Below are 13,449 nucleotides of genomic sequence, written 5' to 3' on the forward strand. Positions count from 1 at the left end.
CAGGAAATACCAACTTTCTTTTACTGCTCTTACCCATTCTAAAGCCATTTTCATCAAGGTTTTTAAACTGTGAATTATAACTGCAGCATTCTTGCTTACAACTAAGTTAAACATACCTTCTTCAAGAACAGATAATTGTCGATAACGATGTAGTTCTAAAAAAATTAACAGCATAATGAGTTTAACTGGATCTTTTCTAATTCCTTATTCTCAAACTAGTCTTAATTCGCAATAGATTAGTAATGTGAAAAGATAAAATTTAGTTTATATGCATTAGAAGCTAGAAGATATACCAGAGAGCTAAAAGACGACACATTGAAAATGAATAGTAAATATGAAGTGGTCTTTACAAAAAGAAATTATTAAGCCTAAATCAAAGTTCCACTTACAAATGCTTATATATTTTAATTATAAATAAATATGAAAAATTTTGAAATTATACCTGGAAACCTGATTATAATTCCAGATAGTTATACTGCAAAATCATTGCACCCTTTTGAATTATGATGAAATTTTACCCAAAAACTAAATACTTCCAAAAAATAAAATATGCAAGAACCTCATTCATAGAACATTCTTATATTAAAGAATATTATTCAATGAACACCAGGGTATTCTAGGCATTGAAAAAGAAAAATATATTAACATTTTTAGTCTTTGTCAAACGATATTTACAATAAACTTACAAATATGCAATTAGGTTGCAATGGTGCAACATGCAGTAAAATAAATTTTAACTTCTTAAAATCTTTAAAATATAAATGAAAAAAAAAAAAAAAAAAAAAAAAAAAAGGAAGAAACAAACAAAGAAGAATAAAAGTTATGCAGTAGATTAGAAGCACATATCTGCTACAGGTCTCAGAAGGACTTTTTTTTAACATAAACTCAAAATGAAAACAAGGATGAACCAAAGGACAGTTTTCATACAGACAATACATACGTGGTGAATTCACAAAATCAAAAGACTAAAAATATACTCAAACTACGTATCAGAGGTCAGAAATATTTTACCATTGCCACTCCATATTCGAAATGTATTTTCCCAGTCTTTAAAGCCATGTTGAGGTATAGACCACACCACTTGGAAAGCAAAAAAGGGAGAACAAATATTGTAAAGGAAACTACTTTTTTGTTTTTCTACAGCATAGTATGTTAATGATGAAACATAAATCAGAGAACACTTCTAATTACTACTCAATGAGATAAAACTCAGTACTTAAAATGTCTGGTGAGTATGTTATGTAACAGATGCATAAATATGAAAACTAAGAATTTACAGCAACCAAAACTTATCAAACTGAGAAACTAAGAAATAAAACCTTTCATTGCCCATTTAAACCCCATTACTAAATTTAAAAAAATTAAATTAAAAAATTTCCACAATTTTTAAATTACATATAAAATAATAATGCTCAGAAAAATAGTTAATTCCTTCATGCGGAAAGTCTAACAATTATTTTCATAAATATCAATGCAATAGTACACAATGAAATGAAAATGACTATTACGAATTAATAAAAATGCCACAAGAGTCCAGCTTTTAGAAGTTTATCAATAAATAATTTTAACAGATAAAACAGCATGAAAAGTGATAATAATCATCAGGGGAAATTGAAAAAAGAACAATAAGACTATTGTATTGAAAAATAACATCAGAATCACATCGAGATGTGAAGGAAGTGATTTTTCCATTCAAAGATGTAGCCATTTTGTATTTGATACACACAGGCATTAAATCAGTACAGCTGAGACAAGTATAATCAACCCACGTTGTAACATAAGCTTCCACTCTCTGGCACACCTTTACACAAATGTCAAATACTGCTTTACAAAATGCTACTCCATCCACTGTGAATTTCAAATACAACTCAACAATGGCTCTTGTAGCAAGTTGTACATAGGAAAAGTCTCTTCATATCCAATTCTACATATCAAATGGTTAGATCTAGTGAATTTGATAGACTAGAAAAGTTGACAGTTTGTCAGCATAATTTGTTGCCCACCATAAAGCAGTTATGATGCAATTGCATAACAATAATGCCTTTCCTACTTCATGCAAAAAGGACAGTAAGATAGGCCTAATATCAGTATTCCTTTCACTTGAGACTTTGAAAAGAATCTGTGACATTTACCAAATTTGATTATGAATCAAAATTTATGGTATCTCCCAGATGGAAAATCTGACATTAGTTTTGAAGATTCTGCCATATCTATGACATTTAATATCCATTACTATGCCCTACATTATATTTCATCACTGAATAATACAACATTCTGTCCTCTAGTGAGTATGACAATATCACAACCATTCTCAGCAGCAATGAAGTGACAATGGTAATTAATCTGTTTAACAGCACATGTGGTCTTAGTTAATTTTTTCACGTAGCAATTCTTCATAGCTATTTTATGCATTGCTGGATCAACCAAAGTTCTATAATCTGGATTGCCATTCCCATTCTGTTCCATAAAGCAATCTTTCACATAACTAATCTGTATGTTCAGCCATCCATCTCATTTGCCTACAACTTTCTTTTTCTCATTTTTCCCATATTCCAGATTTAAGGCCAATAAAAGTGGATACCTGCCATTTCATTTAGTATGCAATATGAAAAATGTATCATTCATCCCTATGAGTCACAATGAGATTCCTCTCCAACTCTCCAAAGAAGTAAAAAGGCACAATAAGCAAGTCTTCTTCCCCTAAACATAAATTCCATTATGATAAATGTCTAAAAATGAAAAGTAAATGATATTTCTAAATTACTTATATCTGAAAATACTGTAAATATTTTAGTATGCATCATATTCTAAGTTAATTCTAACTTGCAAACTCTGCTAAAGATCTTCAAAACTTTAATGATGACATATGCTATTCATTCTAAAACTTTTGCACAGATACTTTTTAGGTTCTTTTTTCATTTTCCACCAGTGTAGATCACATAACCCACAGTAATCCAACCTTATTCTGTGAAGGAATACTTAAAAGGTTTGTTCAAAAGTCACAGCCTGAAAGTTGTCATGTATTCCGAAAGAAAAAAATCATAAAAATATCGCCAAATTAAACATTACAAATTTGTACACTATATTAGTTATTTTCTACAATAAATATAATGGAAGTAAAAAAAAAAGAGAACAGTAAAACTAAATGTTATACATTTACATCCATGATATTAATTTTCCAAAGGCTTTTGTTGTTTTGTATGTTTTGTTTAAAAATTTCTGAAATTAAAAAAATTCCAAATAACCATAAGCTAGCTGGGGTATACTTGACAACAGAGGAAAGGAATAATCTAGTTTCGATTTATTAAGAACAATTTACATTTAAACTTTTAAACCAATACTTTAATCACAAAGAAAAATTAAATGATTAACATTTACTTAACATTTTAACTGATTTTGATAATGTGTATGTATGTATGTATACAGAGAAAAACTTAGAAAAATATATGACTAGTTTTCTAACAAGTAAAATAACTTGTATAATTCTATTTTACTCTTTGTTAGTAAAACTGATTTATATGGCATTCATTTTAGGAAATTATAAGCAGAAACATTTCAGAATGTGTTTTAAGATTAAGCTAATTAAAAGCAACTGAAATGTTATGAACAACTGATAAAAGAAATGCAACTAATTTAGGGGTTTTGTTTTTAGCATTTACATAAGAACTGAAATTACACCACTGAAAAATTAATAAAATATAAATAAATAAACTACAATAATTAATTTTTCCATATTGGGAGAAAAACTGCCAGAGTAGAAGATTAGGTTAAAATTTTATTATTTACACACCAGTTTAAAGAATATATCATGTTCATCTTTTCTGTTCAATAGCGTGCATATTCAAGAAAGGGAAAAAATATCACTAATTAACTTTGGATCATCGGGTTATTTGGAACTATGGCAAAGCACTTGAAGGTCAGCTCCCTAAATTTCCTTTAAAAATTTATAAGACAACATACTACAGCATAGTTACTTGGGCAGTCATTTAGTGAATAGTAAATTACAGATTTATCTCTTACATCTCTTAAAATTAGAGTGTGCATATGGCCTACTTTAATTGCACATATTTTCACAGTACGTTTTGAAACAGTTCATTTTAAATTTTACTATTGTTTGTTTCAAAATTCATCAGGATTAATGCGTATTCAAAACACTGAAAAATATTATTTTAGAAACAAACATCCTACCAACCATTTACAAACAGAACAATTATTAACATATATTTTATACATAATTAAAGTATAAAAGCTACAGCAAAAATTAGTTTTCTTTTTAATGTATAATTTAAAGGAATTCCCTATCATAAAGAATAAATACATACATATATATATATTTCCATAGATTAATTTAAAAAGCCTCTTTTTAAATTAATATTTCATCACAAAATGATTATTAAACCACTTCTTGAGCTAAAAGAAATTAACAATGCATTGTGAGAAAGCAACAACCAGTCAATACTTTGGTACTTTCTGATTATCTGCACCACCCCCTCACCGAAAGTCGCCAAAAAGTATTCATGAGCTAACACAGTATGTCGTACCCATACACACAGTATATCATCATATACCTCTTTTGTCTTGTAGCAACCCAGGATGTCGGCCAAAAATATTTGTATGCGAATCCATGAATCACATAGCACATGTCTATTTTGTCCGGTGAGCAATGCCGATGTTGTACGATTCCAAGTTTGTGCACTTCTTTGATTTTTTTAAGCAAAAAAGATCGCTGTGTCCATAAGGATACCAACAGTGCAAATAAAAGAAGGATTTCTAGAAACTGGTCAGTGTTTCTTGCTTCTTAAATTTTATTGATTGGAATTCTTAGCATGCAGCAATTTTGAAATTCATTGTTGCCTTCTGCTCATTTAACTGGGCGAAAACTTTAGTTGCAATGAGTTTGCGACATTTCAATGGGGCTGCAGGTAATCAGAAAGTACCAAAACTTTTACATGTTCTAGGAGTTTTACAAAATCTATGTATAGCATGAAATATGTATTTCTTTAAATTTCTTGGCTAACGCCAAAATCGTCAGCTTGAATTGACATTTTTCAATCAAAAATTAATGCCACATTTAGACTTTTTCATTAATTTTATGACAAAAGCAGCTATTCAAGAGGTTTCCGCAAGTGAAGTACGAATATTTATTTTGCCATGTCAAGAAATTCGTATAGTTATGCAGGCTAGTGCCACTCTGGTTGCCTAGACATTAATTTGGTAGTGACACCTATTGATGGAAAACGAAAACGCTAATAACTACTACTACTTTCACTTCACTCATCGCATAGCAACAAATAAAAAGAAATTAAAAATATATATTCTAGAGATAATGAAGTGTTGAAAAAACTGTACTCAACAAGAAATTGTCTTTTTTAGAAAAAATGTAAAAATCGAGTGAGAAAAATAAAGATGTTATAAAACAAATATTTCTCCCCCCCTTTTTAATTTTATAAAAAAGAACTAAAAAAAATTTGCAAGAGGCAACAGTTAAAACATTTTTTTGGTGTGTTAAAAAAATAGAAGAGAAAAAGAGGACTGTAAGAATTTTTGCAGAAGTAAAACTGAAAATGCATGGAAATTTTAATACACATACTGGCCAGTGAATTAGAAACCCTAGTACAGTATTTTATTGGACCACCCTGTGCATGAATAACTGCTCTGATTTGTTTGGGTATTAAATCTACTTGCTTCTGGAGTGCATTTACACCCAGAGAATACCATGCATTGGGTATGCAACTTTTTAGATCTTGTAAATTAGATGGAAGAGGAGAGTACTGTCGGATGTGTCTTTCTACCATATCCTACACATTTTCTATGGGATTAAGATCCGGGCTATGCGATGGCCTAGGAAGGTGTTGGAAGTCAGACTGATGCTCAGAAAACCAATTTTGAACATTTTTGTCACAATATAGAGTTTCCTTATCGTCCATGAAGTATGTGTCGCTATGAAAGTACAAATGCAACATTGCAGAGTGCACTTGATCCACCAGTATATCTATCTCACGCCTGCTTGTTTACCCTCGAGGAATAGCAAGGTACTACTTCCATGCCAGAAGAACATGTACATCTGTGCATGGTTTTCTGCACTATACTCTGAGCATGGTTCAAACTGAAATCTGTTGGGAAGAGCCTTGGCTGACGATCTGTGTCGGTTGAAGCACAGTAGAGTCCCTGTTCTGCCGTACTATTTGTTGGAGATAACACCGATCACTCTCTTGGAAAACTGTGCTCGAACCGCAAATATGTCTTCAAATGTGAAAGATCTGTTTTCCCCCTCATTTTATTTCATTCATTGTGAAAAGCACTCTTACACCTTACTTATACTAGCATTCTAACCACATGTAACATACGTCATAAAAAAAAAATTGCACATTTCATCCCCAGCACACATTCAAATGAAATTATCAAAGGTTTCTAATTCATTGGCCAGTGTGTGCATGACATTAGTTATATCTTATTTTAAACAATACAAAATACACTGCATGCCATTCATTTAAAGCATCTACAGAGATTATCTTTTAAAGTACCTATGCATTAATTTTTGTTATACATGGCCATTTTCAGAAATCCTGTGTTTTTCAGGGATTCAAACATTGATTCGAAAGGTAATCAGAATTGTGTATAATATGAAATATTCTATTATTCTTGTCTAAAATCTATTAATGTACTAAACCTATTTAATTAAATGTTAGCTCCATCATACTTCCTTTTAATTCAAATTAAAGAAATTACAAAGAAACAAAGATGACTAACTATGGTTTACGATAATTTTGGTCTTCAGCAGAAGTGGTAAGCTTGAAGAACAACATTATTGGCTATATTCTATACAGTTATTCATTGATAATTTCAGAAATATTGGTTATTTGAAGAGAAGATTACCTTAGGCAGGTGATTGCCGTGAAACATTTCAATATGCATTCATTCCCTTTCATACCATTTAAAATGCAGACCATTAATATTACAAATAACTACTATTATAAATAATTACTTTGCAGCATTAGGATTAGATACTTTTCATAATAAATCTGATTGTTAATTCTCAGCACTTCAGCTCCGACATAAGAACTATTGATAAATGAGAGGCAAATTTTGAATTCAATGTTCAGAATTGTTGCTATTTTATTTTGAACATGTCAATAAAAATAAAGTTTATCAAATACATTTTTTAGTGCTCTGAAAACAAAAGATTATAATATACAACACAACTTCACCTGATTGTTATTTCAAATATCATTACTTTCATTTACATTAGGATAAAAAAATAAAATAACAATAAGAGTTAATAATGCTGCATAATTTCAAAGGGAAACAATATTTTAATCACACAGACTTTAACTGGCTAATTAAAATGACCGTTAGTGAGCATTTGTCACAATTTATTTTAAATAACAGTAACAAATACATCTAGTTCTGCTTCAATAGGCAGCAAATACGTTTTTACAGTATGCAATTTTTATTTTAATCAGCATTAAAGTTTAGGCTAAAATTTAATCATGTAATGAATACCTTAAAATTTATTTATTGCCCTTAATTTTTACCACATTGTCAGTCTATTATAACTTCAATAATATTTTAAAACATACCTATTAAAAATTATTATAATTTATAAACCAATTTTGGAAATGGGGCAATAATAAAGTTGCAAAAAATTTCACTATTTCTGCATATCCGATTTATTATTTTTTCCCACTATTTTAAAATTTCAAAAAATGTTAAAGTTACTATTTTCTATTGTTGTTGTCATTATTTTATATTCTATTGAAGTCCTTTTTCGTAACAATATTTATTTGCATCTTACACCTGTAAAAGACAACAAAACTACATTCTTTCCCTTCTCCCATTGCCTAAAATTCCAGTTTGATCATTTTGCAGCTAACGAAAATCTTGCAATATAGGAATGATTAAAAGGTAAGAAGAGCAAGGTTTGTTGGAGGAGGTAAAATCTAAGTACAAACAGAGATATTTAAAACCAACTATATCTCAGAAGACATGGAAAACTAGGAATGATTAACATCTCAGAGACCATTCAAAGCAAAAGCTTTAGAGCACGTAACTGTAAATTACATCTAACCCAACTGTTAAAGAACCTATTATGAAAGGAAACAATTTAAGCCATACTGTTGGAATTCTGAAAGGAAACCTGTTTAAGATTTACGTTTATGCTCCTATCTTGGGATGTTTCTAATTTTGCTGGTGTGTTACTTTGTTGATATTGGTTAAAAAAGTTAAGGGGCATTTATAATGAAGGAAATACTAAATACAAGATCATTTAGCTTCTAAAGTATTTGTTAGCTAGTGAATATTCTCAAAGTTTGTGTGGAAAGATATGGAACCTTTTATTTTATTAATTAAAGTATAATGAATGGTTTATTAATCAGAAATTTTTCTCAATGAGATCCATATAAAAATTTATTAGCGTGTTTAGTTTTGCACAGTGCACTGGGGAGGGTTGTGTAAATGCAAAAGCCATTTTCATAAAATTAAATCATTTAAGAAATTTCTTATTCGGATATACATTGCAAAATAAAAATGTAAGAAAATAAGCCTGCAGAGACCTTTTCAAAACATTCTTTGTTGTATTGTTGCATATATAAAACCTGCCTGTTGTGCATATATATAAACATTTCCAGATTTTCTGCACATGCAGAACCTACAAACTTTCTGCGCATGCGTCAAAGCGACGCAGAAAGTTTGTAGCTTTGAGGTCCGGATTATAGATCATTCCAGATTATGGGTGTCCGAATTAACAACTTTTGACTGTATTAAGTAAAAATCAAAGAAGTAACTAATTACAATTCTGGTACTTTATCTGGAATGAACATTCTAAATTAATAGATATCATATTATATTATTTACAATTTTCAGTTTTAAAAACACGTCATTTGCAGCATTAAATTTTGTTCATATATTTAATCTGTTACCAATATTTCCATTAAAATGAAATCCAAAAATCTGTCATAATATCAAAACTTAAAATAAATTAATATGAATGATTTTTAATTTAATCTAACAACCACTAAAATTACACAAATATTTTGGTTTTTAGTTTTTTATTTATATTAAAAAAAGCATTAAAATTTTTTATAAAGTAATCAAAATGAATTTTTTTAATTAAATCAACAATTTGCACTTTGACTGCATAAGTTACAAGAATAAATTATTGAAGAATTTTCCCAAGTTAAATAAGCATTATTCATTTATTTAATGTTGTTAATCAATACACTTTAAGGTGACTAACAATATAATTGTTAATCAATATACTTTATAGAAGGAAAAGTTGTATGCATGTGCTACAATTTATACAAGAGAAAATCAAAGAAACAAAAACGTTTACGGAACTAAAATCTTAAAATATATTGTTAATTATAGTTGAGCAAATTTAATATTAAAATTTAAGAAGTATATTGTACAGTGCTTCCTACCACTTCTCAACATTTTCACTGTCTGCACCCTTGGAATATGATGTTCAGAAATTTATGCTACTACATATCAATCACTACTAGAAACTGAGCAGTTAAGAACCACTGAACAATGGCAGTTTGATCCAGATTTAACTTCCGGGAAATGAATTGACTGCATGTTTTTTTTTTTCTCTCTTGTGTAACATAAATGTGAACAAGTTTAGCTAATGTTCTCCATAAAGGCATCCATTCCTTTAGGCAGACAGGTTTCCATGCTTGACATTATTCAATAAACCAATCTCTTTACAGTCATGTTGAGGGACTAACTTTATTTCCCTTCATAGTTTAATTTTGTTCAAACATTGATTTCAGCAATTTTATGTTTGTCAAAGCTTTCACTTTTATTGGGAGATTTCTGGTTTTGCATCACATCTGGTAGTCTTCTGGTAGATCACCAAATCTCTCAGTTTTCAATTTTTAGCTAAGGAAAATGGTTGCAAGTAATAAATTAAATTTATTAAATTAATAAAACTTAAAATATGCAGTACCATTTCCTCCCACTTACTAATTTCAGCATAATTTTTTTTATTAAATTTTGTCTTAAATGAACGACTTCAATTTACTGTAAACATCTGGGAAAATTCTATGAAGATTCAATGAATATTTAATTAGTTAATATTTCTATTTAATTTTGTTTTAGTACAATAAATTGTACATTACTAAGTTTATTCACAGAACAATATACACATTATTTTTTAATTTTATATCTATCGCATTTAAAAGTACTCTGATAAGTAAAAGCTCTTCACCTTCACTCAAGATTTTCTCAGTATAAAAGTGTAAGAAAATTACATGACGATGCAAGCCAAAAAACATAAAATTTAGAAAATATATCAATAGTAGAAATAATATAAATAGTAGAATAATATAACAGTTTGCATTATAAATTTAAGTCAAGTTGGAGTTCTTTTGAAATGGTGCTGCTGTGCAGCACAAAAAGCTCACAGTTTTCACGATTACCTTCAGATTTTGCGTATTTCAAGGTTGGCAGCTATGGTGAGATATTATTATATATGATAATGAGGTATGTGGAATTTTTTGCATATTTTCTGTACATCTTTAATATTTTTTGATTATCAATACTAATAAAAGATTTACAAAAATACTATGCCACACCCCACATCTTTAATAAACATAAAAAAGAACTAAAACATAAGTTCAAAGTTCAGGTGCAGTTAGTTTTTGGCTCGGAGTTGTCCAAATGTACAACAAATGGTAGACATTCAACCAAATGCATTGCCCTCCAAAAGTTAAGGAACAGCATGCTTCTCAAAGCTCACTATTACAAAAATGTCAGTAACTTTTCAATTAATAGTTCATATGCATGATAGTAAGGAAGTTAAAAAAATTATACGCAAAAACAATTTTTATTTTATTGAAACGAATACTTATATAGGAGTTGGAGACAAAAAATGAAAAACTGTCATTTTTTGTTCACAAGTGTTGATCTTCAGTTGTTATTACAATTTTGAATGAATTGACTGCATGGACAATACCGAATGAATTGATTGCACGGACAATAATCCAGGACAGTATATCAATGTCCATGAGAAGTCATTTGCCCAATTCGATGAGGTGGTGGGTGATTTGATGGATAGAAATGGGGATGTCACAAGCTGACGCTAGACATTTCAAATGTCTCTCGTAGTGTGGTCCACCAACTATGGAATCAGTTTGAATCCGAGGACTGTGTCTAGAAGACATGTTCCAGGCAGACCTAGAGTTACAACACCAGCAGAAGACCATTATTTAGCTCTTTCGGCCTGAAAAAAGGAGTAACATTTTGTGCCTCAGTTCATAGCAGATCATTTAGTGGCAACATGAACAAAAACCTCAGCTACTACAGAGCACAGATGCTTGCACAATACAGGTCTGTATGCAAGATGGCTAGTTGTTTATGTCCCCTTGACCCGAGGACACTCAGCTGCCCGTTTATATTGGACAAGAAAACACGTCTCCTGGACCAGACAACAACAGGCATCTGTTTTCTTCACAGACCAGTCCAGAATCACATTGGAGAGTGATTCAGATCGTCAGCTTATCTGGAGGGAACAACGCACCAGATACAACTCCCACTTACTAATTTCAGCATAAATTTTATATAAATATTTCAGCATTGTGGAAAGATACAGTTATAGAGTTGTTGGAATAATACAGGGTTGCCACTCAAACAGGAGAATGAAATTCCCCGGCTTTTCCAGGTGTGTTTCAAGAAAATTCCAGTCTATCCGCGTAATGTACGTTGGCTGTGCCAAGAGGTAAATTAATTATGGTATTACTTCTATTGTGTAGCAAATTCACTTAATTATTCAATAAATCCAAGAGGACATTTATTCTTAATTATTCTTGGTATACTTTGTTTGATAATTTTGTTTACTTTTGCACTTGAGAAACTTAATAAAATTTATGATATATACATTGGATAACAAATGCATGTTTTATTTAATTATTACTCATGATCATCACCAGTTCAAGACGAGGCTAATTGGTCCTTATAAATCACAACGCAATGCTAAATAGGTTAGATTTTAAGTAAATTTAATTTGTGTGAGGTATGTTCTTAAAAGGCACCTTAACACTTGAAAACACAAATATAATTATAATAGTTGTTGTTTTCTCCACTGAAGATTGAGATTAAAATCTTCCCAATCTGGAATAACATAAGGCTTGTTTTGCAGACATTCTGCAGCTAAACGAAAGAAAGAGATCTATTTTAATAAATTGATGTATTTTATATTTATTTCGCAGCATACATAAGGAAAGAATATGTGCATTAAATTTTGTGATGGTATGTCATCATACTGCTAGAAGTAATTTCAGGATTATGCCAGAGAAAATTTCCTGAAATTTGGAAATATTATTTACTAATAATAAATAAATTTAGCGGGAAGAAGCAACATTAAATTATACAAATAACATAAAAATAAAGATAATTACTTAAAAATTGAATTAGAATAATTAACGATATTTTAGCGAATATAGTTATATTACATGGTTAGCCTAGATGACTGATTACTATTTTTTTATTTTACTGCAAAATGGCAAGGTATTTATTAAAAAAAAAAAAAAGGTTTAAAAAGATTTTGCGGTAAAATTCTAGTATATGGTAAGGCCTTGGCACGATTTTGAAAATTGTCGCCAAGACCAAAATGACCCGTTTACTGCACATCATCATGTCGCCAAATCCCATTGTACCATACATGGAGATTATTCTAACCAAAGAACGTCTATGTAAAGAAGAAAAGGTTCCATACAAGTAAAATGCTATTACACCGCTAGAATGCGGACGGAAAATTTACCAAGGGCTTTGGCGACAGAACCTGGCGGCCAGAATTTCCCTCTCTGCGTTGTGTACAGGAAATTGAAAAACACGTGTTAAGAAGAAACAGTCTTTGACAAAAAAGAAAACTACGAAAATCTGTTTTTAAATTATTGCAAAAAATCCAAGAAGAAACGTTTTATCAAAGGACGTTTCTTCTTGGATTTTTCGCAATAATTTTAAAAACGGGTTATTTTAGTTTTTTTTTTTTTCCCCTGAAAATAACTAATCCATGAATTAATTTACTTGCGCCAAAAAATATTTTCTTTTCCTTTAGAGTTTAACCACTTGCACTAAGACTAAACTTCACGGTTGCAGTGCCGTGCGCTACAATATAACAAGAGGTAAAGTACCTCATTTACGTCGCTCCGCACCTGCGAGCGCAATCCAGAGCTGTAACTCTAGAAATAAGCAATCTCGTTGTTAGGCGACGTGTGTACCACGTTATTTTCATTTTTGTAATAAATGCTTATCGACATAGTGTTCACGTCGCTCGCGGTTTGAGACAAAAGCATCTCAACGTGCGTGGCACGTTCTTTTTAGCGCAAGTGGTTAAAGAAATTTTAAACGATATTCATTTTATGAACTTTTGATAACATGACCTTCGAACTTCGACACCGGTTTCGAGCTTTGGCGACAGATATATCACGCATGCACAGCTGTTTCCCTCTA

The 13,449-nt window shown here is 30.4% G+C and overlaps 1 protein-coding gene across 2 annotated transcripts in view; it reads right to left on the minus strand.

The window, feature by feature from the left end:
- Positions 1–13,449, minus strand: part of LOC118190690 (serine/threonine-protein kinase mig-15-like) — a 242,142-nt gene that overhangs the window by 30,200 nt on the left and 198,493 nt on the right. The window contains exon 23 of one of the 2 annotated variants that reach the window (XM_085810039.1): positions 1,012–1,080. The exons of the other annotated variant lie outside the window; for it this stretch is intronic. Within the exon in view, the coding sequence (XP_085666165.1) occupies positions 1,012–1,080 (69 nt within the window). The remainder of the gene's footprint in view (positions 1–1,011; positions 1,081–13,449) is intronic. 2 annotated transcript variants of the gene reach the window in all.

This window comes from Stegodyphus dumicola, chromosome X2, assembly GCF_044657685.1.
Source record: "Stegodyphus dumicola isolate Sdum_Otavi_A_Nest chromosome X2, ASM4465768v1".
NCBI classification, from domain to species: domain Eukaryota; kingdom Metazoa; phylum Arthropoda; class Arachnida; order Araneae; family Eresidae; genus Stegodyphus; species Stegodyphus dumicola.